Here is a 27,875-nt window from a genome sequence, read left to right as displayed (position 1 = left end):
CCGCATGCATGCCTGGCACTGCTTGCATACGGCCCGCTCTCACCGACTCCTGCTCACACCGACTCCTGCTCACATGCTATCTCTGCCTGCATACCTGGTATTTCTTTGTTTCACGGTCCCACTCACATGCCTCCTCCTCCAGCTTGCATGCCTCCTAACGGCCATAACCCAAGGGTAATATAAAGTATTTTTCATATTGATTAAAATAGTGCAATTAGAGGGGGAAAACATATATTGGTAAAAAACACAATTTATTATTGTATAATGATTCATACATCATTGACGCGGGCGTATGTTTGTTCTATGTAATCACTGTGTGCCTCCGTTTTGGTATTCAGTATTTTTGGATACAGTATTTTCAGCCATGCAGTGAACACATAGATCCAATAACTCAACTCATTATTTAAGGCTGGTCTTTTTGGCTTGCTGGCTCTGTTGGCAATCTTACTCCCCAGCAGGGTTGGAAATAGCTCTATATCGTGATGCTCTTTGCAAGCTCTGTAAGGAGCCTTTTTGTGCCTGCGAGCTTGCTTGAGCTGAGCAGGGACCATAAAGCCATTTCAACCCAAGATGAATTGGGCAGTATTTAAGTTAATTGTGAAAATGGTTCTTACTACTTAGAAAACCAATTGATGAAGGGGTCCACATGTACCTTGCAGAACATATTGATTTAACATATGTAGATTTACAACTTGGTTTGAAAGCAAACCGGCCATTGTGATGGTATTTTGTTGTGTCAATTGACAATTTCATCAGATTTGTATTAATTATTGGCATAGGGTGTGGCTAACTGCCATGCTGTGAGGTCGCATTCTCTGCAGCTCCCGTGTGATCTGTCCTAATACTAGCCGAAAATAAGTAACATTAAGAGTGCTGAAGACCAGCGCTGCAAGCCTAGACTGGACAAGCCACTGTAGCACCGACCGAGACAAAACTGAAGGTACTAGAGGCTGCGGCGGCCAGTGTAAGATCATTCTTTGAAGCGGTCAACCACCTGAAGAATGCAGCCAAGATGGTGGCCGGCCTGAGCACTCGGACGCACTGAATCGGAAACCCAAAGGCATAACTGTGCAAGCGAGCGGAGGAGGCAGCACACTAATAGGACTACCGCTCAGAATATCCTAAACAGAAGCAGTGCCGTAGAAGGGCATAAAACAGCGGCCTCCTTCAGCGAGTCTGGCGACCTTGAGCAAGGTCCACGGAGGACGCAGAGGTGCCATCGGACCCGGGAGAACTGCACGCTAGACATGGGAGCTGTGCGCAGGCATCACGAGGTGCCCAGGAGGTGAGCGTGACACGGGACAGACGAGATGGGAAGGGTGGCAGCCCAGAAGGCATGTGTGGCCCCTTCCCTTCCACCACTATAGACATTATAAAGACCCAGCGGCATTGTTGAGCCACACCAGAGCCCCATAGATGCAGTTGCGCAACCTGCTGTGCGGCTGGAAAAGAAGACACCAGGGACCTAACTAGGCCAGTGGCGGCACGTGAGGGATACTGGGACTAAAGCCTACAGCTGGTGCACAGCTCTGTGCGGCCTGCAACTTGGAGGGTGTTGGCAGCAGTACCATATGCCTGAAGCCATGGCAGGCGTCGGAGCAAAAGGCAAGTGGAGGAACTATCATATGCATGCCTGGAACGCATGCAGTAAATACAGCTGCAACTGCACCTCTGTAAATATGTGTAGCGAAGCAGTATTTAATCACCCTGGTGTACTTCATTATCCCTACACGGCCCACACATGTCGTCCAAGACGCCCAGGAAAAGATCCAAGCAACCCACATTAGACATATTTGCTAAAGCAGTAGGTACTGTGGCGCCTGCCCTACCAGCCGCCTTGTCGCAGCCCAATACGATGGAACAGACAAGAGGAGAACAGGTCCTAGCAGCTACAGCAGAACTTAAAGCCTTGTTGGAATATAAAATGGATGCCATCAGCCTAGATGTTTATCTGTTGAGTCAGGATGTACGGGCATTGACTGAAAGGACTGGGACACTGGAGAAGCAAGTGGAAGTCAACACGGCACACCTTCAAGACTCCACGAAAGTCTCGGCAGTAATGCAATAGCACATAAGGAATCTGGAAGGGAAAGTGGAAGATGTGGAGGGGAGAGCCAGGAGAAACATCAGAATTATAGGCCTCCTGAAGGGGGAAGACGTTGCGAATCCTACAGAATTGATAGAAAATCTGCTATTACAGGAGATCGGTCTAGGGAGCCTTACACAAGGCTTTACAGTTGAACGGGCACATAGGTCCCTCACCAGAAAGCCACCATCGGGGGCGCCGCCACAACCCAATATCGCGAAGTAAGAACTGTTATAAGATCAGAGGAAAGATCCGGGAATATTTCAGGACAGGAGGCAGGACAGGAGGCACGATACAGCGAGTATCGGCAGAAATCACAGCGTACCCAGACTACACTCTCCAGGTACAAAAATCTAGAATGCACTTTGCCTCTACTAAAAGGAGACTCTGAGAGTCCAATCTTAAGTACATGCTGCTGTACCCGGAAAGGCTTAAGATTATATATAAAGGCCGAGCTATCTTTTTCGACACCCCTGAAGATGCCCACAAATGGATGGACGTAGAGCACCTTCCGTTGAAAGCGGAGGACCAAGCAGACACCGCCGCAAAGGAGTGAATGTCTGGCGCCAAGGAGCGCCAACAAGGGGACACAATGGTGTCAGACCATCAGAAGACACATGGATCTACTGGAATGTATAACATTTGGTTTGTGATTCCATAAATCACGGGAACTAACACTATGTAAGCTCCAACCACTAGGGACAGACATGGTAGTGTGCCCTCTGCCCATGAATACGATTATTTTCAGATACTAGCAGTTACGTATCCACCTGCCGCACGACCGGCACCGAAGGACAAGGTTAGTCGGTGCAGGAGTGAAAAGCAGGAATGCCTGAGCAGTGGGAACATAGCTGGGCAACTGTTGGGGGTTTAAGGGCATTTGGGGGTGGGGGGAGTTGGGGACCAGCCGTTACTACCACACAGAACAAGCGCGACCTGAGAGTTAGACAAACAACACCTAGAGGCTATTGCACGGATGGCTCGGGACCTTAGAATAGACACCGAAATGGCAGGGGCCTGAACAGTTATATAATACGGAACAGAATAATGGCATATTTGCGTTGGCATAAAGTGGATATAGCTCTCCTACCAGAGAAACACCTAACCCAAGAGAAATATAAAGTCCTTACCAAAAAATGGGGGGTGGGAGGGTGGGGATGATGGGTTCACCCTACTCGGCGTGTGCTAGACAGGTGTTCTTACGGATGGCACCATCCGTGCCTTTTCGAGTACTAAAAACAGTGACGGATAATCAAGGCAGGATGGTCCTAGTCCTTGGCTTTCTAGAGAAGCGAGAACTGTGTATCTTTAACTCCTATGCCCCGAACCATGACACAGCTGGTTTCTTTCGCTCGTTATACGCTAGAGTGGGCCCATAAAGGAACTGCACACTAATCTGGAGGGAGATTTCTATTGCACGCAAGACCCTAGATTAGATAGGTCAGACAAAAAATGCACCCCTTCAACCCCCTGTCGCCCACAAAAGCACTGAATGCACTGGTTACAACCTTTTGATTTTGTGGGCATGCATAGCCTCCACCCGCAGAGTAGAGGATACCCACATTATACGGTTCCGCAAGATTTATATACGTGGCTAGACTATATCTTCACTGGCAACAAGACGCTAAGTGAATTCTCAGCTGCAGTCTATAAAGTGAGAGTACTGTCAGACCACGCGCCGCTACTGATTACGTGGCAGGCAGCGCCCCCAAGAGTTTGCATCCCGACATGGAGGCTCAGGGGCGAAGCACTGAGAGATGGGGTGTTTAGGGAACAACTCGGGAGGGGATTTAAGAATATTTCGAATACAACACTGGTAACGTGACATCGGTGGGAGGCCTTTAAGGCAGTAATAACAGGACCGGCAATAGCCAAAGCGGGTGGGATACAGGCCATAATAGAGGATTTAGCTAAAGCGGAAGCTGCTCTGGAAGATACAGCGCAAAGAGAGGGCTCATACCCCATAAGCAAACAGGCTAAAACTGGAGTGCATGAAACATTGGGATAGGTTGGGCAAGTTAAACTATGCCAAATACGTAGAGAGATGGCATGCTGAGGGGAATGAACCAGAAGGGATGTTTGCCTGGTTGTACAAACAGGATAAAAAAGAAGACATGATTCGAGCGATAGAGGGCAGCAATGGTATTTGGCGCATGACGCAAGCAGACATAAACAAGAGATTTTGTTTAGTACTATAAAGCCGTGTATATAGACAAATCGGAGCTTCAGACCTCGGAAATTGAAGACTCCTTAAAACAGATAAACCTTCCAAGGCTGTACCAAATTACGGCTGGAGGCCCACATAACACTAGAGGAATTGGTAGCTGTGGTTTGAGGGTTAACAGGTAAAACACCCGGTACAGACGGTTTGCCTGGCGAATTTTACAAAGAGTGCATTGCAGAAGTTACCCCTTTCCCTCTCTTATTGGCCATGCTGAATGAAGCATTTAACACAAATGGGCTCCCACTGTCATTAAGGGAATCAATGATCATACCCCTCCTCAAACCCGATAAGCCTGATACTGAATGTGGTTCGTACAGGCCACTTTTGTTACTCAACCGGGATGGGAACATTCTGACCGCCCTACTTGCGAACAGGCTGAAAACTACAATAGCTACATTGATACACCCTGACCAGACAGGTTATGTACCAGACAGAAATATCACATGGAACCTGCACAGGTTTCACCATATAATGGAGCACACCAAAGATAGCACAAACCATTATGTGCTGGCCTCATTGGACACAGTCAAAGTGTTCGATTCATTGAGGTGGCCGTAGTTATTGGCCACACTTGGTAGATTTGGTTTGGGTCCTAATTACATTAAATGGGTGCAGTTTCTATATAGCCAGCCAGTGGCCAGAGTAAAGACGGGCAAGCAGATTTCAGAACAGTGGGTTTTGCAGAAAGGCCATGGTCTCCTATGCTGTTTGTACCAGCTGCCAGTGGCTCTAGGGCCAGAACAAAGAGGCAAGTATAAACATACAGGGTAGTTGGCACTTGCTGTTCCTGTACGCAGACGACATGCGTATGTACATATAACACCCCGAAACCAACCTACAGTATATCCTAGAAGTGTTAGCACGATACGCAGAACTTTCGGGTATCACGGTCAGCCAGCAGAAGTCGTGTCTGTACCTACTAGCGGGATATCTTCGGAACAAACAGTCCTTGTTGCCGCTACTCCAGGTGGAATGGGCTGTCGAATCATTCAGTTATCTGGGGGACATATACCACCACAACCCAAAAGAGGAACATATGCACAACACTTAGAGGGCGGTGGAGGGTGTGGCAAGATCTATGGAGTTCTGGACTGAGCTGCCCCTCTCACTGATGGGAAGGGCCGTGCTACTGAAAATGGTAGTCCTCCCTAGACTCCTTCACCACTTTACTAATTTTCTATACAGTACCTCCAAGGGCTTTTTAAGAAGCTTGACACAATGTGCGGAGGGTTCCTGTGGCAAAACAAGAGGTGTAGACTGGCACCGACTAAGCTACAAAGAGTGCATGAGTAAGGGGGTATAAGGGTGCCTAACTTTGAGGCATACTTTGTGGCAAGCCAACTACAATTTGTCACTGGCTGGCAGGCAGATTAGCCGACACAGGATACTCCCATACTGCAACCGACCTGCTTTCAATTCTTTCGTAAGGAGATAGTTTGGGTTCATATTTCAAGAGGCCCCCTCTCCTGTTGACATTGGGGAAAAGTATAGGGCTCAGAGCCTGTAAGTTACTGGGTACCTTCCTGCCCTATTCTCCTCAGATCCCACTCGTGGTACTGAAAGCTGATAGTGAGAGACGGAATTGGGAAACCATTGGGGTAGCTATGGTTGTGGACTTACTCCACAAAGGGAAACCCAGAGACTTTTGCTAACCCAGGGACTTTTGCTTGCTTGCCGCTGCGACAGGTTTATATGTAGGACAACACATCACGCACGTTTCCTTACTTAAGGAGGTCAAGCAGAAATGGCCGTGGGCTGAGCCAGAGTTAACAGAGAATGAGGTGATAGAAACACTACACTATATAACACCTCAGAAGGGGGACATGCAGTGTCACAGATATATGAAGTAATAATGGGCTAGCAGGAGGATGTGACAATACAGACCCGACAGAATTGGGAGGAGGAGTTACGAGAACAATTTGCAGATGGGGTGTGGGAACGAGGGATCACGTACCATAAAATGGTGTCCAGAAACACTATACTGCAGCTCTTTCAGTTATATGCCGCCCCCAGAGCATACTGAACTACCCAAAAAATGTCATGTTTTAATACGATCACTGAACAAAGTTGCCCGAAATGCAAACATGTTAACGCCGACATGGTACACATGTTTTGGGCACGTCCTGTAATATTACAGTATTGGGGGTAAATTACACAACTGCTTACTAAAGCCAACATAATATTGAACGTTCAGTCCCCCACAGCATGCTTGTTGGGTGTCTTTCCAAGGCCAAAACTTACAAAATATGTCAGCAAGCTGAAAGACCTGGGATATGTACTGGCGAAACGTAGGATAGCAATCGGATGGAAATCTCAGGAGGGACCGAATGCACGACAATGTTGTGGGGACCTGTAGCAATTGTCCCTGGCATGGACTTCACTGTGGCAAGAGGCAGTGCGTCTGGGTCATGGCAAAGAAAACGTAGACATAGAATCATGTTGGGCTCTGCTTCAAAGACTGTTTGAGACTATGCATGCCCAATCCTTGACAGAGGCATCTCGGGGGACACCTGAAGCAGATGCCGATTAATGTTCTATAAACACTATGTATTGTCTAGCAATGCTCTGAAGCGCTGGTCAGCGCAGTGAGTAGTAAGCTGGAGGGGGCTTGTCGGGAGTGGGGATAGGGAAGTTTGGGGCAGACATCACGGATGCACAGAAGTATGTAGCTATGTGTTGAGTCTAAGTTGTAAAAGTTAATAAAATATGTTTAAAACAAAATAATTGGCAAGGATATTTTTTTTTCCACAACGCAATGGGAGAGGGGGCCCCAGAGGGCGCTATTTGGGCCCGCCACCACCAATGCCTATGCCTACGTACCCCTACAACTATCAACAGTGGAGGCAACCATACAGGACAGGAGATGATGCAACCAGTGGAGGTACTAGAAGACATTCCAATCTTCAACCTATCGGGAATTGAGCTCACCAAAGCTGAAATTACGGTCTTGACCAAAGGGCTCTCCCTCTTACCCTCCAGTACGACCAACTGGTTTCACTTGGACCAAGAACTATCCACTTTTTTCTGAACAATACGCTGCAAAGCATACTTTAAGGACAAAGAACCAACAGAACAAGAGGATGATTCGGGCCTACGGGTACCCTCAAGCTTCAACCCAACAGAGAATGAGATCCCTACTTCCATCATATCCTTTGAAAAATGCATTAAGAAAGAAATGACAAAACTTCAAGATAACAACGAAAAATTAAGATCCAATCTGTCATCAGAAGAACACAAAGCACTTGGAAGTCTCTCCACAAACAAACAGTCATTAAGATGGCGGACAAGGGTGGAGGGATAGTTGTACAAAATTTGAACCAATACAAAGACATGGTGAGATGTCTCCTTGATGAAACAACCAACTACAAAAAGTTGAAAAAAGACCCTACTATTGAGATCAAAACCAGAATGCAGGAAACGACCAAATCATGGATGGATAAGTGACGAGGAAGAGGCCTTCCTGACCACCTCGGAAGGAAGAACACCGGCATTCTATGCCCTTCCTAAGATCCATAAGAAGCAACTTCAGCCGCCCGGGAGACCTATTGTATCCGGTTGTGGGTCCATATTGGAACCCATATGTAAGTTTGTGGACCACTTTCTTAAACCCCTTAGCCATGGAACACTGACGTACCTAAGGGATACAATGGCCACCATTTCCATCTTAGAAAACCAACCATTTTTTCCAGCAGAACTACTATTGGTCACCATGGACATTGCCAGCCTATATACTAGCATCCCGCAAAGCTTTACAATAGAATGTATCCGCCACCACCTCGCACATCATATGACATAAACAAGAGTCCCGATGAACTTCATAGTGGAGCTTCTCAAACTTGCCCTAACGAATAATTTCTTTTGACAAGGTTTTATACCTACAAGTGAGCGGGACCGCGATGGGGGCTGCCTTTGCCCCGAGCATGGCCATCATATTCATGTCCGAATATGAACAATATATCCTCAACACCAGCAACCCCTTCAGAGAAAAGATCTCCCGGTGGTTCCGATACATTGATGATATTATCTTCATATGGCAGGATAATGACACCTCCTTGGATAACTTTCTTAACTGGGCGAACGAGCAAACAACTGAAATTAAATTTACCCTGAGCAAAAGTAACCAAGCCATCAATTTCCTAGATCTTGAAATTATTGTAAAGGAAAACAAACCAATTTGCTCTCTATACAGGAAGGAAACAGCCAGGAACACCCTCCTTCACTACAGGAGCAACCACCCAAGTAATTTAAGGAATAATCTACCTTTCAGACAATTTTTGCGGCTCAGACGGAACTGCACAGATGTTGAACAATTTAAGAAACAAGCCAGTAAAACTACAAAACAGAGGATACCCTAGAAAACTGATCAGAAATACAAAAAAGAGAGCGCAGTATACTCCACGGGAGACTCTGCTCACACCAAGAATACAGAATACGGACAGGGAACAGTTGATGACCTGTGTCACTACTTTTGGACCCAGCACCACAAGACTCAAGGCACTAATCAAGAAGTTCTGGCCCCTCATTCAGCTCAGCCTACCGAATGAACCCATTCCAAGAATGGCACTGAAACAGGGTAGAAACCTCAAAGATATGTTCCAGGCTTAACAAAAAGTGTCAAAGATCGGAATTGTGGAGCATGCGAGAGATAGTGGGACACCACCCCTGTGGAACCGGCAATGTCTGCAGATTGACCAAGAAAACGTCATTTATCATCGAGGAAAAAGAGTGGAAAATTAAACACTTTTCCAATTGTAAAACTACTAATGTAGTCTACATAATTGAATGTCCATGCGGGCCGAGATATGTAGGCCAAACAAAGAGACAAGTGAATAAACGGTTCGGAGAGCATAGATCAAAGATTCGCTGTCGAGTACACACAGCACCCTTGGTATCACACTACCTCGAGCACCAGCACAGTGCAGATGACATGCATTGGTGCGTCGCGGACAGTCCTTAACACCACGAACGCCACCAATGCCTTAAACCACAAAGAATCCTGGTGGATCTTTAAATTAAAATCAACCACCTGAGGCCTCAACTAAGCTATGCCCACCACTTATACATGAGTCTGACCAGTTTTAACACTCCTCAGCTTCTACTATACTGCACCACACCATATGAGAATGGCTCTTCTTAAACACCAGTATTTGCAGTGTTGCCTCTTACCAAATGTGACACGATTTCCTTACCTCATCAGGGCTTTATGAGCTAGCCGGCTCCGTTCCAGCTGCCCCTTCAATAAGAGTCCTCCAGTATCGCCACAACAGTAGCACCATGCTACACCCCACCCTAATGGTTTTTCGCAATTGTACCTAGTTATCTGGCTCTGACCCCCGACACCTATTAGCAGGTCCCTTGTTGGCCCTAGATCTTTGCGTGATTTCCGCGCTTGCACCCACCAATATGGGCCTGCAAGCCCCTAATGTACCATAGCCTGGGTCAGCTAATCTTTCAATACCTTCAATTGCTTTGTCCACATGGGGGGGGGGTTGTAGCAGCACGCACACTATTCCCATGTAGTTCCTCAACCCAGGTTTGCCGCAGGGTCATGGACTAGCCCCCTGAGCGCCGCTCGCCTTCGCCGTTCTTCCATTTCCCCAGCTACCTTGGTTGCCATAACAATGTCCTAACGTACGCTAGTGCGCATGCGCCCCACACAGTGACACTACTCACCAATGCATGCGCTCACCTAGATATCGGCACAGCACACTAGCTGATTGATGCTGAGTGAACTGCTCTCCCAGCTCCTCCTGTAGTCATCGCCGTACCGTGCAAGTTACACGCACCTGATTTCAGACTCTAGGTAAGCCTGCAACACTCCCCTAGATGCACCCTTAACAGGGCCAGTCCCTGCCATATCGGGGCCCCCTCGCCTGGGCACTTCGATCCAACGTACCCACGTGGCCCCAGACACCTGACCTTTATCCCGTTTATTCTTCCCTTCCAACATAGGTCCTCCTATACCTGACAAACTGCTTTACGACGTTCATCCTGGCCTGCAACCTACTGTATATGTCTTACAAAATCTCAGTGGAATACAAATTGTTCCACCAAGATCCAGGTACGGATTTTTGCATTTCTTCCTTTTTGTTTAGACAGTCAGCGCACTCCCATTACTTTATGGACCCACCTGCGCGTGGGAAACTAAGCCTCCATTTTCTACTAATTTTTCTCCCCGTGTAGGCACCAGCCTCCAGTTACCAGCCACCACAGACCTGACCAGCCCATCCACTTGTTCTTAAATGGCTGCACAGGTACTTTCTAATTCTTGCTTAGGTGCCCCATACCTTACAACGAGATGACGTATAATACAGCCATTTGACCTTGACCCTTTTGTCTCTCCATTATTCCAGAACTCCATATGCTATGTATTTTAGAAGGAGCACTCTCCCCTAGCAAGACGCGACAGGTTCCCCCGCCTCTCCCCCAAAGGAAGACGCGCCACACTTTACCCCGTCCAGGTCAGTAACAGTGTTAGAACGCCCTGTTCCCTAAACTCTCCAGCTTAACGGTTTTTAATTGAATTTTAGTACATGCTATTATTGGAGCCTCTAGGCCCAAGCCTAGGAGAGCCCAACACTGATTGAGATTTCTCCCCGTTCTGTTCCCCCATGTAGGGAGACCCGGTCTAGGCCCATGAAGAAGGCTTCCTTGCCGAAATGTCACGGGACAATCCATCTTGAGGGCAAGCTACCCCCGTCCCTCCATCATTTGATCAACATCCAGACGTAGACCAACGACTAGGTCACTCCCCAATCTGCCAACTTCAAACCCTTAGTGAACCTCAAAAATACTAGGAAGGATGTACTAGTGACTATTCTTGAACTTGATCATTACAGCTTGAACCCATATGTTACTGTACTATTTGTCTGTATTGTATTTGTATTGCGCACCCTGTCCAAGGGCATCAGAGCGCATGTTTGGAAAAGGTAGTTACAGAAAGAGTTACATAGATAGGTACAGATTACATCATTGTATAGACATATTTACATCAAGAATAAGAACATGAATCAGAAATATTACAAGGAATGGCAGAATGGCCAAATATACAGTATATACAGTAAGTCGCCTGTTTGTGGGTGACCGTTGCATGAGTTACAAAGCGGAGGCCAGTGCATCCTTTTCGTTCAGCCAGCGTTTAGTTCTGTTTTAGAAGGAATGGATGGCTGGCACATAAGATCATTAGGTAGGGAGTTCCAAAGTTTAGCAGCCAGGACTGGGAAACTCGAGCCTCTAGCTGTCTGAAGCTTGAAATTGGGAATGGTTAATGTGTGCGCCTGAGCAGATCTCAGGGGTCTGGATGCTGTGTGTTGAGTGAACCGCGTGGACAGGTAAGCGGGTGCAGCATTATTTTGTGCCTTGTAGGTTAGAACAAGTGCTTTGAGGGAGATGCAAAGTGTAATGGGTAGCCAGTGTAGGTGGCGCCTGGTAGAGGAGATGTGGGAGCGCCTGGGGAAGTTGAGAGCAGCCCTAATGGCATTGTTCTGGGTGACCTGGAGTTTATGAAGGTTTCTATGACTAGTCCCTAAGTAAAGGGCATTGCAATAGTCCATTTTGGACATGATGAGGGTTCTGGCTAGGATCAGGCAGTTGTCCGTTGTTAGGAAGGGGCGACAAGCTGTGATTTTACACGTGTATGATGATTCTGAGACTACTAAGTTTGTCTATTGAGAGAGTGAGCGTCTTGGTAAATTCCAAGTGTTTTCGTGACGTTGGTGACTTTAATAACGTTTCCATCAATAATGAAGGAGTTATATTTGGGGTCAAGTTTCATGAGTTTGGATTGAGAGCCTAGGATGAGTAACTCGGTTTTCTCAGCATTAAGGCAGCATTAAGGCAGAGCCCATGGTGTGCCATCCGGGCCTGGATGACCGAGTAGACCGAGTTGAGTGCGTTGACATCGGTTACATAGTCGCCAGTGATAGGGATGAGTAGCTGGGTGTCGTCCGCATAATTCGTGTAGGAGACACCCAGATAGTCAAGAATATCAAAGAGCGGTTTAGTAAACATGTTGTACAACGTGGGCGATACACAAGAGCCTTGTGGGAATCCGCAAGGGACATGTGCTGGGTCAGCTGCGGCCAGGGCTGGACTGACCCACCAGGACACCGGGACTTTCCCCGGTAGGCCTCGGATGCCTAGGGCCTCTTTTCTTGCTTGGGGTGATGGTCCCGGGTCTTGGAGGAAGGATACATAAATATGGCGAACGAACACCGAGGCCAGTCTGGGTAGTTCACTTGGATGTGGCTGGTGCCTTTCCTTTCTTCTGCCCGGGGGCTGGGCTCGCAACGCGCCTGCGCATTGATGATGGGCACCTCCAGGGGAATGAACCGCACGTGCCCCTGCAGCCACTCCTGACTGTGTTGCTTGATAATGTTTGCACCGGAGCAGCAGAGCACAGCCAGCACCCTCTGTGCTGACTGAGACTCTGCTGGGCAGCTGAGTGCCATTTGATTTTAAGGTGAGGTGCGAGTGAATCGGTGTGAATGTGATTGCTAAGTTTATATATTTGGCAATGGTATATGTTTTTGTGTTGTTATTGGCCATGCAGCCAGTCACGAGTTCCCGTCCCCTTCTCCCCCATTCCAGCGTCCGCTGACAACTCAGGAATTCCCGTGGGCCATGTGGCCCTGGCTGCTCATAACACAACCTATGCCGTGCTCACACTCCACAGCTCGGTGTACACAGACTGTGCATGTTGGCCACGGTTCATTTGCTTACTTATGACAATTGGTGGGGTAAAACACTGTCTCCATGTGGTCTCCTTATTTTTTGTTATCCCCCGTGTCATGTACAACATCCAGAAATATTATTTTTCATTTAGTACGACGAAATATGGAGGTACTATGAAATATGAAATTATGAGAAGTCAAATGGGCGATGGGGGGTGAAGGCGCATGCAAGGTTGTACTAGGACCAGAATAGAAAATGGCATCATAAAAGAGTGAGCAATGTCTGGCGGGAGGGGCTGAATATGTGTAATTGACATTTCAAAGCACGTTCCCTCAGCAACATTGTATAACAGCATAAACTGCACAGTGCTGTAAGGTCAGGGGGTGCATAGTAAAAATGGCCTCTGAGGCTGACCCCTCTCTCGTTGCCCCAATGGCCAATCCGAGCCGGCACCCTGGCATCTAGCTTAAGTCTACTGTGGTAGCTAAATGAACCATGTAAGTAGGTAGAAAGTCGCAGAGCCGAGTTCTGGCCCTCCCAGCTAATCCACCTGACCACATTGTGTGATCTCGGGCGCGTTTCCCCAGTTCCCTTGGCACTTGGAAGTGAAAAAGATTCTTAATTTGCCTTCACACTAGTTGGAGCCCTATTTTGAGATTGGGCATAGGTGTCCTGTTTATGTGAACCCACCATCAAGTATGTCTGTGCATCCCACAGCTAATGTACACAGTGACCTGGCTGAGTACACACAAAATGAGGTAAGCACAATTGAACTGTTCTCTGCCTTACTGCATTTCTGCATCTCTCAGTTGAATATTTTACAAAAACCAATAATTCCTGAAATATCATCTAAGGTCTAGAACTAATTAATAGACACGCAGACTCTGGAGCTAAGGTGCAGTTTGTCCAAGTGTTACAGAGATGTGGAAGGTGCAGTTGCATTGCCCCTGCACCGATGCAAAGCACACCACCCAGGGGTGTTGCTAGGTCTGGAAAAGACCCGGGGCTACGCTGATGTTGGAACTGGGGGCTAGCTAGCCTTTTGGTTGTAGCTCCTGAGATTCTATCCGGGGCTACAAACAAAAGACCAGGGGCTATAGTCCCCTTAGCCCCCCCAGCAACGCCTCTGACACCACCACATTGTTGAAAGGGAGAACGATGGATATGGACGACAGGCCTGTTTCCTATAGGTGAGAGGTGGGGTTGTGCTGCGGTTTCATGTAATCACAATAGGACAAGTCTCATAAAAGGAGTTCAGGGTTGGGGCTTGATATACAAAGCCTTTTTTCCAATGGTGTTTTCCCAAAACAGGCCCGTTCATTTGTTGTAGTAGCCATACTCTACACTCACAATGAAAATTGGCCACGCTACGCTACCCTCTGCAATAGTCTTCTAGTGGGGCCATTTATCATGCTTTTGTAGCTCTCCAATACACACAGGTCCTCCTGAAAATGCACCAGTAATTTCTGCACATTTCATCGCTACTTGTGCTTTTCCGATACAATACTTTGAATACCTCCAAATTAATCCCCAGGAGCTTTCCAAACTGGGCACAGGTCTATAAAGCCTGGAATGGTGAAAAGGTTCAGTCTGCTCGGTCTGGAACCTCTTCTTGACCTTCAGACCTGTTAACCCATTGAACTATCTCTGCACTTCGAGCGTTTCTCCCACTTATTCAACCGTTCTGATCACGTTGTCCCCGACTCCACATGTTGGCACAGCCAGGGCAGGGAAAGTAAGCCAGAGAGGTAGAAAGCATCATGTTCGGATAGCCTGCTGCAATGCATTCTCACTGCACTTGGGCGCGCCAAGATATTGTAGAAGTACCTACCAAGTTTGCTTAGAGCAGAAAAGGGAACCGCAGATGCCAGTCCGAAAACTGCAGCAACGCAGAGAAGTCAGCAGAGGACCTTCATCCTAATGAGACTGTGGGGCTGTGAGAGATAAAATGAATACCTAGGCCTGGTATGGGGCGAATATCTGCTGTAGAAGAGATGGGAGGGGCTTTCCGGGGTCAGAGGATGGGTAGCAGGTCTGAATGCAGGTACAACCTATTCACTGGTTTGTGGTGGGTAATACTTTGTCTTCATCCGTAGCCCAATGCCAGATTCCTTCCCCTTCTAAGCACTTTAAGAGCAGGTGTTATTATTAAACCATTTGAGACCTTGAAAGAGGCTATTCCTCGTGTTCAAACTTGTGTGCAGGTTACAAGTCTCAGATAGCAGCGATTTACTCATCGCCCATCCATGGAGTAACGTTGTGCCGCTGTTACTAATGTATCTAAAATAAAATGCTGCTTTTGCGTGGGGCACCTCTTTTTGAGGAACTAGCAGGCCCTTTGCAGAATGGATAATTAATAAACAGCACGTCTACTTCACGACTGTACACACACATGACCATTCCATGTGGGAGATGGTAGTGCAGTTCTGCTTTTGTTTTCCTTTTCTTTACAAGGCGTAGACAGCTGAGGTTCCAAACCCTATAATGCTATTGCGCAAGCATAAACCAGGGTAATCCTCTCCTGAATGGACTGAGTCACGCTGACATGTATCCGACAGAGCCCTTTTGAAATGTCATAATCTCCATTGAGATACCCTTCTATCCAATGGTACAATCTGCACTTTACTTTTCAGCATCATTTTAATATAACTAGATCCCACAGTGCCTAGCCTTATCAAGCCCCTCTAATGCATTCCTAAATTCCAGGTGCACCCTCACAAGCAGTCCACCCTCCTTCCCCCAAAAACACCGATAGTGCCCACCACTCATTCTAGTACTGCCACATGCCAAGAACCTACACTACAGCAAAGGCAGAGGGAGGCTCGATTAACACTTTTTGGTGCAGGGCAATCTCAGCGTTAACCTGATGATACTCTTCACAATCAAGATTTGCAAGTGCAATGGACTCCTTCCACTAACAGTACTTTTGGCAGAATGGGTAGCATAATTCAGAAAGGCCAAGAAGTGGATGACACTAGAGGGCCAGAGATGCGAGAGCAAAGACAGCTGTATGCCTAGTGGAAGTGATGGAGAAGTCAGAGCAAAGACAGAGCTGCAAACAGTGTTGGTTATGCAGTAGCAGGGACGTGGGCAGACTAGTCCGTTATGCTTATGTATCTTCATGTCCTCTGTGTCTATGTCTATCGTCTCTTTTTCAGCACCTTACTCTCCAGTAAATATCGGCCCGCTCGCTTGTATTCCATTCACAACCTCACCTCTTAACCTGTCATAGGTTCCTGCAGGGCTAGTGTGTTCGTTGAGCGTTATAAGGCGAAACCTTGTTAAAACATTGAACACCTGGTTCTCTAAAAGGCGTCACACCTCAGAGTGCAGGTCCAGCTGGTGCCCTGAGGCAGAAGGAACAGCTTGTCTGACTGCTACCTCTCACAGGTCGAAGTTCCTAAGCACTGTATGCTGGGGACATTTGAAGTGATTCTGATGTGAGCATTTCTTAACGTGGCAGTAGTAACTGAAGCTGAGGGAAAATGTCTATAATATTAGCACCCAGTTAGAAGGGTGTAGGGGTTGCAATCAGTGGAAATACATTGTTGGTCCTGCCAGCCCACTTGACCTCCACATGACCAGGCAGCTGAACCTTACATGGACCTCAGAGCTAGCTGCATACATGGGATTTTAGCTAGCTCGCCATAATAGGGATGGATGACTTAGCTGTCCGTCGCATAATTGGTGACCCTTCTGCCACATGGGCTACTGAGCTCGCAGTCGGATTGGCTTCTATAATTAGTAACACATGCGCTCCATAGTACAGTCTTACTGGCTTTTGCATGTCCCTGTCAGTGATGTGCCTCGACTTTTGCATTCTTATAGGCTCCTGGGCTTGCTGTCATGTGAGCTGCTGAAATCTCAGTCCTATTGGTTACAGGGATCACTTGCATGGGTTCCTAATTTTTCAGTCTCATGGGATTTTGGGATTACTGTCAGACATTGCAGTCACACGTGCTGCTGGGTTCAGTGGCACAGGGGCTGCAGATTTTGCAGTCTTATGATTGTCTTGAATTGCTGTCGGGAGGGATCCCAATTTCACAGTATCCTAGGCTTTTGGGATTGCGGTCACATGGACTGTTGAGATTACAGTTTTATGGATAGCTGTAATCCTGTGCTATCATCTACTGGTCATCGCCAATGCCCTAAACTCACCATTATGTATGCTGCTGAGCTCACCTTTATATGGGCCCCTGAGCTCACTGTCTCATGAGCAACAGAGCTTACTTTAATATAGGTGTAAGAGCTGGGCTCACGCGCTGTACTCGCACCTTCGGCGAAATATGGGGCCACTTTGAAAAAGAATTCCAGGGCCACTTTTGGTTCCCAGTCCAGCCCTGGCCGCGGGTAAGGGAGAGAAGACCCTCATGGATCTATTTGCCAGGAAGGAGCTGATCCAGGAGGTAGCTGCGTCAGTGAGCGGCTATCTTAAGGTGATGGCAGAGGATTTGGTGATCGACCAAATCGAATGCAGCAGAGAGGTCGCGGAGGAGCAGGAGAGCTTGTTTACCCTTATCTTTCAGGTCCTCAATTTGGGTTTTCAAGTCGATCAGGGCTGTCTCCGTACCGTGTCTTGGACGGAAGCCAGATTGTCTAAGCCCTAATAGGTTGTTAGTATCAAGGTAATCCTGGATTTGGAGATGGGCTGCATGATCCAGAATTTTGAGTAGGTAAGGCACCGTGGTGATGGGCCTGTAGTTGGAGGGATTGCTAGGGTCAAGGTTAGGTTTTTTAATTAGGGGGATGACCCACGCATCCTTGAAGTTGTCGGGTACTGTGCCCGATTTGAATGATTAATTGATAAAGGAGGTAATGAATGGGGCGAGTTCATGAGCCGCTTCCTTTACATCTGGCGCAGGGCAGGCGTCACCTTGGCAGTTGAAAGGCTTAAGCTTCGAAATGATGTTTTCAACTTCCTTGATGGTAAGGGGTGAGAAGCTGAAAGGTTTGAATAAGTGCTTCGGAACGGGGGTATTGTAAGACTGGGGGTTGCCCGCTGAGTCCGAGAGGTGGCTTTTTTTAATATTAATTTTGGCTTGGAGCAGGGCAATTTAGTCTAGTCATGCTTTTTGTATATTGGAGCACCATTCAGCTTCCGGGGTGCATGTATCCAATGGGGCGACTGAGGTCTCTAGTTCCTTAAGGATCTTAGAGTTCCTTGGTGTTGGATTGAGCTTGTGTGATTCTAACGTTGTACACTTCCTTTTTGGCCGCTAGGATAGCTTCTTTGTACGTGAGGGAGGCGGTTGTAAGGTTATTTCTATTGACTAGTGTAGGTGAGCTTTTCCAATGTGACTCTGTTTTTCTTTTCGCTTTGCGCAGTTCACGTAAGTGAGGGTTGAACCATGAATTAAGATGGTTGCAAGGTTTCTGTTTGCGCAGTTTCAGTGGGGCAATGGTGTTGAGAGCTTTTAACATGGCACGGTTGTAGGTATCAACTAGGGCAGTAGGGTCTGAGCAAGTGGAGGAGGCTGAGTTCAGTAGCGGGAGAATAAGGGGGAGTAGTTTCTCAACCGTAATATCCTTCTTGTTTCGTGTATAAGTGGGCAGGGCAAGGTTGGGTTTGTCAGTGGGTGGGCTAGAATCAATGGAAAATATTATTTTATGGTGGTCGGACCACGCACATGGTGTCACAGAGGTTACCTTTAGTGCACAATTCATGTCTGAGACCTAGTCAAGGGTGCGACCCTTGATATGGGTGGGTTCATTAACATGTTGGGTGAGGCCGAAGTCAGCCAGAACACTGGCTACGTCATTGGCTTTGGTATCATTCGTGTCCTGGTATCCCAAGTTGAGGTTGACAAGTATGATGATTTGAGATTTAGGCTTGGTGCTAGAGGTTAGGATGGATGAGATGTCCTCTACAAATGTGGAGGTAGGGCCGGGTGGCCTGTATATGAGATGCACTGAGGCGGTGTGATTAGGTGAACTCGCTAGTTTAATAGATAGTAGTTCAGCTGATGGCAGCTGTAGGGTGTTGGCAGCTCTAAGATTAAGTGAACTCTTGAATATGAATGCTAACCCACCCCCCATAATTTGCTTAGTATCCCTATCGCATCTGATAATGGAGTAATCATCAGGGATGGGTAGGGTCAGGGCAGGACCCGAGGCCGCATGCAGTCAGGTTTCCGTGATGGCAAGAAAGTCAAGGTTTTTTGTCACAATAAAATCTGTGATATCTAGGGCATGAGCAGGGACAGAGCGTGCGTTAATAAGTGCACCTTTGAGTTTGGTCACAGTGTTGGAATGATTGGCAGTGGGAGTTGCGACAATTATCGGCGCCACATGGGCAGTGGTGTTTTTGGTTTTTTCCATACTAAGGATGTTCATGTGATAGGACCAGTGGTGACATCTGGATGCTAATCTTTGGTTTCTAATGAATGTGTCACAAGGTTGACTCGGGAGGTTGGTCGATATCGATCTAGTCAGGAGAGACAGTGTGGGTTTATGCGTAGCCGCATTCCGTATGCCTGTATCAGACAAAGTGTGGTTACAGGCAGTTGAGGTGATGCTATTGTACAGGCGAGAGCCACGCCTGGCATTCCTGATGCTAGGATAGGGTTGGTTGGGGGTAAGTTTGGTGGTGAAATGTTGTAACCAGAGGGCGGGTTGTCCTCTGAAATATCTAAAGTAAAGAAATTCTCTGTACATTGAGGCAAACCACAACTGTTTTCACTGCCCTGTAATTGGACTGCACGTGTGTATATATTTATGTCAATGCTCACTTGTTTGTGTTTTGATTATATTTGTGCTCTTTTTTTCTATATAACATGAATACAAGTGAAATGCAGAACTTGTTGTTTCCCTGTAAAAAGAATCCCTTACACAGGGGAATATAAACAAAATGTGGAACTGAGTCTGCATCTTTAGACACTGGCTAAATAAAAAGCTAAGTGTACTCAACAAGTGTTTTTGCTCCTCTATCCAAAATGAAAGTAAGCTAATTATACAGTTCTTCGTATACTAAGCATGTAAAATGGTTAAATCTGTACAGAAAATGTGCATGTAAAGAGATTAAATGTATGTGGCAGGACGCCACCTTCCCTGTTTCCATAACTTTTCTGTGAGGCAGTTGCAAAATACACTTTGTCAATATGTTCTCATGCTGCTGTTTTGCTGTCGGGTGAAAGTTAAAACTATATGCCTTCACCTTATAGCCCTCATGATTTAATCTCATTTTATTTTTGATTTATGTTTATCTCAGGTGATGGTACCTCTCCAGATTTGATCACTGTGTCTTTGAGCTGGTGATATCTGTCTGTTAGACATGGACTCTCAATCTCCAGGGGCAGAGGAGGGACCAGAGGAAGAGGAGGAAGAGCTGGAGACCAGCATAGATGACCCAGAGAGCGAAGCCCCTGTGAAAGTGGTGCCGAGTGGGCGTGGCTGTATCTTAACCCGTCGCGGAATCACGCTGCGGGTGCTGCTAAAGGACACCCTCATTGAGCCGGGTGATGGTTTGCTGTCCATCAACTACCTGGTGAGGGACGTAAAGGCGCACAGACCAAATCCCCATGTATCAAAGTTTTCATATATGGTGCAAGTAGCTCAACCAGTCCCTGGTGTTTTGCATTCTGGTTCTTTCAGACTTTCATTTATATCTGTAAAATCAAAACTGCAATGACTTGTGTGTGAAAAGGAACAGAATGGGGTGAACAGCTTACTCTTGACATGGGGCAGCTTCAGATCTGTGCTGGTTAACACAAAATAAAACACCCTTAGCTATTGTTTGTACATCTAACCCGGAACTCATTCTTCAACCCTAAAAGATGAGAATTGTTTTTTTTTTTAAATCATTTTATTTAACATGTTAAACAACAAACAAAATCAGCACAACAATCTCCGTATCACATTATATCCAAATGGCAAAACTCATAACATTATTAGAACTAAAACAGACTAATAATCAAATTCATAACAATATAGAGACTTATAACTCATGCAGGATATTTTACAACCTTATAAAAGATCTATGACCCACAACAAAAAAGACTAAATAACAGTAAAACGCACAACTGACAGCCCCCTGCCACCATAAAAACACCTTCCACCCAAAGGGACAGACAACTAAACACCGGACCTTGTACTTTCAACAGTATAAATCATTAAAAGCTACCCAAAGCCGAGAATAATGTCCCTCCCGTCCAAATAACATAACTTTTTCATAGTTCGACAAGATTTGCATATCCGATGGCCATTCCTCCACATCTGGTTTCTTTCTAGACTTCCAAACTCGTAATATCTGCTTTATTGCTAAAAGCAAAACCCTATTAATCCAATCTGCACTATCCCTAGCCCTGTCCCCCCTTCCCCTGTTGGATAATAATATTGTTGAATAGAAAGTGCATAGAAGTTTCTCCTCCCCAACAAGGTCTAATCTATCCAATACACCAGACCAAAACTCAGACACTCTTGAGCACATCCATAACATATGCATTAAAGAGCCTCTACCACATCCACAACCCCAACAAGAATCAGAATCTGAAAGCCCCAACCTAGCCATCTTGGACGGTGGCCAATATAATCTGTAGAGGACCCTTTGCCTAATATATTGCAGCTGTAAATCCATCTTTGCTTGCACCCCTACATGAAGCAAATGGACCCATTCCTTAATAGGGATATCGCACCAAGATCATTCATCCAAGCCTGGCGAAGTTTATCCCAAGCCTCCACATCCGTCCTGATAAGACATGTTTTGACTTTCCATGGAGATTGGACTCCTCTCTCTCTCTCTCTCTCCAGCTCAGGTCATCCATCCTTTACCTGTTCTATGTCTCTAGACCATTTTCCAAAAGTTTGCTTTTCAAAAGATGGTCTGTTGGTCAACCCTCAGTACTTACAAGGTTTTCCTATGAGTAAAGATCAATCACATTAACTAATCGTTTTCGCCTGTAACCACTTTACTGCATAATCCTTTTTAGGGGGAAAAAATGTTCTTAATTGATTTTAGGATTTGTAACTCCGCTACAAATAAGGTGGCAAGGATTATACTATGTTAGGTTGTAAGGATTTGCACCATGTACCGCTGCCATTTGGATTGTTTCCAGGCACTCGGGTGGATCTGGAAGAGGGTGGGTGCGTTTAGCTAGTTGAGTGGAAAGGTAAAGACAGGATTGCAGTGCTTTGTGTTGAGGTTGCATATTGGAAGTTACCTGAGCTCTGCATGCTGGTAAGCTTTATAGGTGAGATGTGCATGGGGCATCGAAGGCGCTGTGTCCAGAGCAGTGGCCTTCATAGCGTTGGCCTTTGGTGTTCGAGGTGTACGTTTGTGATCAAGTTTTGATGAGGTTTTTATCCCCATCATCAATGACTTTGTTTCGGGGAATGGCCATAAAAGTACATCAATGATGCATACAAAACAGTAACATAGTAATACAATATAATTTCAATCAACAACACATTTAAGACAGTGGCAACAACCTTGATAAACAGGTAAAACAACAAATGTGTGCCTGTCCCAAGATAAATAAAAAGAGCACTGTGAGACAGGCATGGAATCAAGAGATGACACAGACAACAGATGTAACCGTTTTGAAAACCTTTATTAAAATATCAGAATGGGTGTAACGCCTAACTTGCCCTATAGTTCTTGTGGGGATTGCCCTACCTGAAGAAACTAAGGAAAGTCTAAAAAGTTCAACTCAAAAGTCTGTCTGTGTCAACACCTATGCTTGCCCTCACTTCTAATATAGAAATTTAATGTTGGGATAGTCTAACTTAAATAGTGCTCAATATTAAGTCTGGAGCAGTCTCTAGCCCCCTCACAAGTTCAGGATACAGTTCCAACCACAAAGTTAAAAAAGGGTGTTTGGGGTTCCCTTCCCAAAGCTTAGGCACTGTTTCACCCAAAACAACAATGTTCCAAAGTAGCTCTGGGGTTACCTTCCCCCAAGCTTCAAGCAGTGATTTCAAAACAGCAATGTTCCAAACAAGCTCAGGGTTTCCCTTCTCCAAGCTTTAAGCCTTCCTCTCAATGTTCCAAAGGAGCTTGGTGATTCTCAAAACAACAATGTTCCAAAGGAGCTCCAGGGTTCCCTTCCCCCCCATGCATTGATTTCCAAAACAATGTTCCAACAGAGCTCATGGGATACCCTCCCCAAGCCTCAAGCATTGATTCTCAAAATACCACTGTTCAGCTTTATCGTATTTCAAAGTTGCTTTCACTCAAATACTGATCCTTAAAACACCAATGTTCAGCTTTATCATATTTCAAAGTTGCTTTCACACTTCTCATTGGGGCGACCTGGTCTAGGCAGAGTTAACGGGCCGCAAGGCTCACCCATTACAGGTCACGCAACCAGTTGCCCATACCTAGTTTTCGACCACTATGATGAGTTACAGGGTTTCACCAATTCTTAAATTTAGGGTTTGCCTTTCTTGATACCTCTTTGGTTCTCCTTTCTATAATGTGCAAGCTTGACTTTCAGGTACAGCTTTGTTTTGCGTGATCAGCATTTTCCTCACAGTTCACTGGCTCCACTCGGGTTTCTTGTTCCTCGCTTTCACTCTTATTCACAGTATTCTTGTTTCGTAATACTTTTACAATGTCCTTCGTTAGTCATAGACTTTTGAACATGTATTGCGTAATAATGACCACTCTGACACAATGTTTCTGCAAAATCCAATTCAAGTATTGCATTCGCCTTAACTCATTCTTTTCTTTCACTCTGAGGCTTTCGAAAACGTGCCGACTGCATGTGAGCCCTCTGCTACAGTGTAATTCCTTCCCTTTCTCACACGCACCGGGTTTCCTTGCATTCTCTTAAAACTCACCGGCTGCGAAATACTTTTCTTCGGTTTCCTCTGTAAAATGTTTTCTGGGATTTGAGGTCAGGGTCTCACCGCCTGCCCCTCATACACTCCTTGATGGTTACTGCCATTCAGGTGAACAAGCAGTTCTTGGCCACAGCAAAGGGACTGGTACCTACCACTGCCATTCAGGTGAACAAGCAGTTCTTGGCCCCAGCAAAGGGACTGGTACCTACCACTGCCATTCAGGTGAACAAGCATTTCATGGCCCCAGCAAAAGGACTGGTACCTACCTCTTCTCTCGCCTTCTCTGGCTCCTTGGAGAAACAGCTCTCTCGCCACTCAATGACGGCTTCTCTCACTCTGGCGTCCCGTTCTCCAGCTAGACTAGAACCCACATACCACCATCAGTCCCCTTACAGCCACTTCCAATCATTTAAATTTAAATTCCATTCTCAAGAATTGGTATGGGCATTGTAGGAACCTGGAAACATGAAAATTAGGGAACAAGTACATCTTGGTAATAGATTATTCCTCTCGCTATCCAGAAGACTTTGCCCTAAGAGCCAACACCACCCAACAGATCCTGAACCACCTGCTCCCTTTCTTTTCACGATTAGGGTTTCCTATTGAAATCTTGACAGATCAGGGCTCTACAGTTATGAGCAAACCTGTGGGGGAAGTGATTACATATTACCACTTTAAGAACCTTGGTACATCACCCACGAACAGATGGCCTAGTAGAAAGGTTTAATAAGATCTTGAAAACCATGTTGCAGAAATTAGTGCAACAGGATGGCAGAAACTGGGATCAATGATACCTTGGGCTTTATTTGGTGTTCGGAAGACTCCACCCCCCCCAGGCTTCTACAGGATTCTCCCTGTTTGAGTTACTCTATGGACGGGAGCCTCGAGATATCCTTGATATGTTGAGAAAAACCTGGGAAGGAAGGGAAGACGCCCCAATCCCGCTCTCCCAAACTGTGGGCCGACTTAAAGAACACATGACAGTAGTTAGGTCTTTAGTTCAAACGCATATGGCCAAAGCACAGGAACAACAGAAAACGGCTTATGACAGAAAAGTTGCCTTAAGATCCTTTTCAGTAGGCCAAAAAGTATTGGCATTGTTGCTGACTTCTGAAAATAAATTAATATCCAAGTGGTACGGGCCATAGGAGGTGTTAGAACAAATAGGATCCCGTAACTGCTAAATTTCCCAACTAGACCGCTGATTAAAATCCTGCGTATACCACATTAACCATTTAAAGGATATAGCCCTCCCTCACGCGCATTGCGCGCGCGCATTGAAGTGGGCTCCAAGTGGCTGTTGGGCTGTTAGGCGGTGAGGTGGTGTGCACGGGTCATATTGGGTGATTCATATTGCAAAGAATCTCCTAGCTGTGTGGGTTATTTTGTGGGGCTTTGAGCGTGCTCGTCTAGGTCCGAAGCACGCCAGGATTAAATGGTTTCATGCTTGCGTAGTGGTCGCCCTTTGAAATTGTCTCCCTCCAAACACGCAAACACGAAGAAAAATCGCAAAGACAAACGAATGTCACTAGTAAAAGACTTCATGAGGAGTGATGCTCCCGTGCCGAGTGGAAGCACCGGCCTGGTAGCGCATTGGGGTCCTGTAACTGACCAGGACCTAATAAAGCATGAGGTGGCATTTGCCTATGCGCGTGCCCAGGCACTCGCAGCTGAAACAAATGGGTTTCCTTCCCTTGGCGCTGATCAACAAACAAGCCCTCTCCTAAATCATCCCGCAAAAGTTTCCTTAGCATGCGTATGGATATTGCAGCTACTGGCCTGGAACAGCTGACTGATGACATTCCCTCCTCACCCTCTGACAATTCCATACTAGCCCCGGTGGTACTCGCTGCCCTTGAAAAATGGGTGCGGCTATCGGTTGGTCCCTCAACGCCAGTTACCTACCCTAGTTCCAAAAGAGCCGGCGTGCACATTCATTGCAAAGACGTATTACACATGGAGGACTTAAACATCTCACCAACACCACCTACTCATGAAATCAAGCCATCTAACTTTCCTGCTTCTAGCTCATGGCCCTCCTCTCCAACCCGAGCACCTAGTGGCATTACAAAAGCTGGAATAGACCCCATGTACTTGCCTGCTAAGAAACTGTCAAATCATCATCTGGGGTTTGATATCTTGGAACCTACTGAAGACATGCAATCCCTTGAAGCATCCTACCCTGTCTTAACAAGAATACTTAATGTATTAGATCGTGGCCATGAGTACACGCATTATGAATTAAGGGATTGCAGATCAGCGTTGCAAGAAATCTTATAAAGCCCTCCAAGTTATTAATTTTTAATATTTGTTTTAGACGGGTACCAGAGGCGCAGCAAACGTTGGAAACGGTAGCACCTCCTGAATATTTCCGTGGCTACGCAAACAGATGATCCAGCTGCCCTTCTTAAGGGATCCAAAATTACGAATGCTCCTTGTGTTACTTATTCGTTCCCGCAATCTTTTGCACAAACTGTGCTCGCCCCAAAATCGGACACCTCCTGCCAAATTCTCACGCATGCCCAACTATGCATGGAAGTTGCTGTGCATGCGGAGAAGCTGGAGCAGCTGTTATTCTTCTTACAATCCGGCCCTGGGGACGAGCAAATGGGGGTCTCCTCTGGCTGCATGGCGGGGGGGTCAGGTATTCCATCCTGACAGCCCCTCTGCATTAATTAAACTATTTGAGAGCAATGATCAAATTGATTCTGCTCCCAGTCCCCCCGTTCAAGCAGAGCGCTCCTTTCTTTCAAGAAAGGAAAAAAGACTCTTTTTCCGTGCCTTGAAAAGGAAAGCAGAGCGGAAAAAAGTAACCTTAATCGCTCAAGATGAATCTGCTGCTCAAGAAAAAGCATGTAAAAAACTAAAAAAAAAAAAACTGCAAAGAGCATCGTACCTGTACCACTGCTCGCTCCAGAAGTATCGAAAATCACTGAAAATGCCTTGGACCCGGGGATAACTCCTTCCATTAAAAACTCCAAAAACCTCTCGCTTCAGAAGATGCATGCCCTTACTGATGAGAAAGTGCATTTGTCATTTTAGACCCAACTACCTAATTTTTTCAAATCTATTGACAATAAAATCACTCAAATAGGAAAGGTAGCGGAGATACCGTGCCTTAATAATGAAATGGAGCTGGACAAGGAGCCAGCTCCAGTGGCCTCCTCAGCAAATGATGAGCGACACCAGTCTCACCACCTTGGGAAATCTAGCGAGTCTGGCAAGAAGCTATCACCCTTACAGGACTCAAAGGGAGTGGATGAAAAGCAAAGGCGCCGGAACTCATCTCCAGTATATTGTGGGGCGGACTCTGATGTGTTGGAGGAAATGACCAAACAGTCCACCACGATCATAGGATGGGAAATCCATTCTGACAAGAATGGCATCAAGCGACTTAATCGATCTGCATTGCTGCAGGCCTTTAATCGAATTCCTGGTCTTCGCACTCTACACACGACTGATATTGAGTGGATTACCATGCCTCCAATTCAGAATCATCAAGGTGCAATCGGCTATTATTACCAAACTCCTTTTACAGTACACGGAAGAGCTGCACTCTATTGGTTTGATGCCGTACCCCTTTGACTCTATTGATGATGCCATTTCCTTTAATGAAACTCCTTTGGTACATACTCCTGTGCAGCTACCAAACTTAGTCTCTGGTGTTGCACAGAGTGTAGTAAATGCAGGAGTTATTGATCAACTTGTTGGCTTGTCCAATACTAGTAAGGACTGGTCATGGTTAGCCGCCTTACATACCACCCTAAACCCAGCCATGAATAACACTCCCCACTAACCAGCCATCTTCCTTATCCAATTTGTCTTGGAACTCGTGTGGATTTAGTAATTTAAATTCATGGTTTAACAACGCACACGTAGGTATGAAATGTGATATGCTATGCCAGGAGACTATGTGTGACCATGAACTCTTGTTGCCTGGATACATCGTACATCAGACAAAAGCGAAACGAGGCACATGTGGTAGGCCGTACGGTGGACTAGCAATATGTCTAAACACCAACTTAAATGCACTTGTGTTAGATGTCTGTAATGCAAATGCAATATTGGCAGTCTTGATTTTTCTAAGGGCATGCAGTCCACGCCATTTATTAT

General features: G+C 46.2%; 1 protein-coding gene across 2 annotated transcripts in view; it reads left to right on the top strand.

Annotated features, from left to right (window-relative positions):
* MPND (MPN domain containing) overlaps nucleotides 1-27,875 on the top strand; it is a 432,621-nt gene that overhangs the window by 106,056 nt on the left and 298,690 nt on the right. For both annotated transcript variants that reach the window (XM_069649374.1, XM_069649375.1), the window contains exon 2: nucleotides 20,191-20,466. In XM_069649374.1, coding sequence (XP_069505475.1) covers nucleotides 20,254-20,466 — 213 coding nt within the window. In that variant the 5' untranslated portion in view covers nucleotides 20,191-20,253. The remainder of the gene's footprint in view (nucleotides 1-20,190; nucleotides 20,467-27,875) is intronic.

Source organism: Ambystoma mexicanum, chromosome 1p (genome assembly GCF_040938575.1).
Source record: "Ambystoma mexicanum isolate Mex_15411 chromosome 1p, UKY_AmexF1_1, whole genome shotgun sequence".
In the NCBI taxonomy this organism is placed as follows: domain Eukaryota; kingdom Metazoa; phylum Chordata; class Amphibia; order Caudata; family Ambystomatidae; genus Ambystoma; species Ambystoma mexicanum.
Note: the sequence above shows the minus strand (reverse complement) of the source record. Positions and strands in the feature narration are given on the sequence as shown.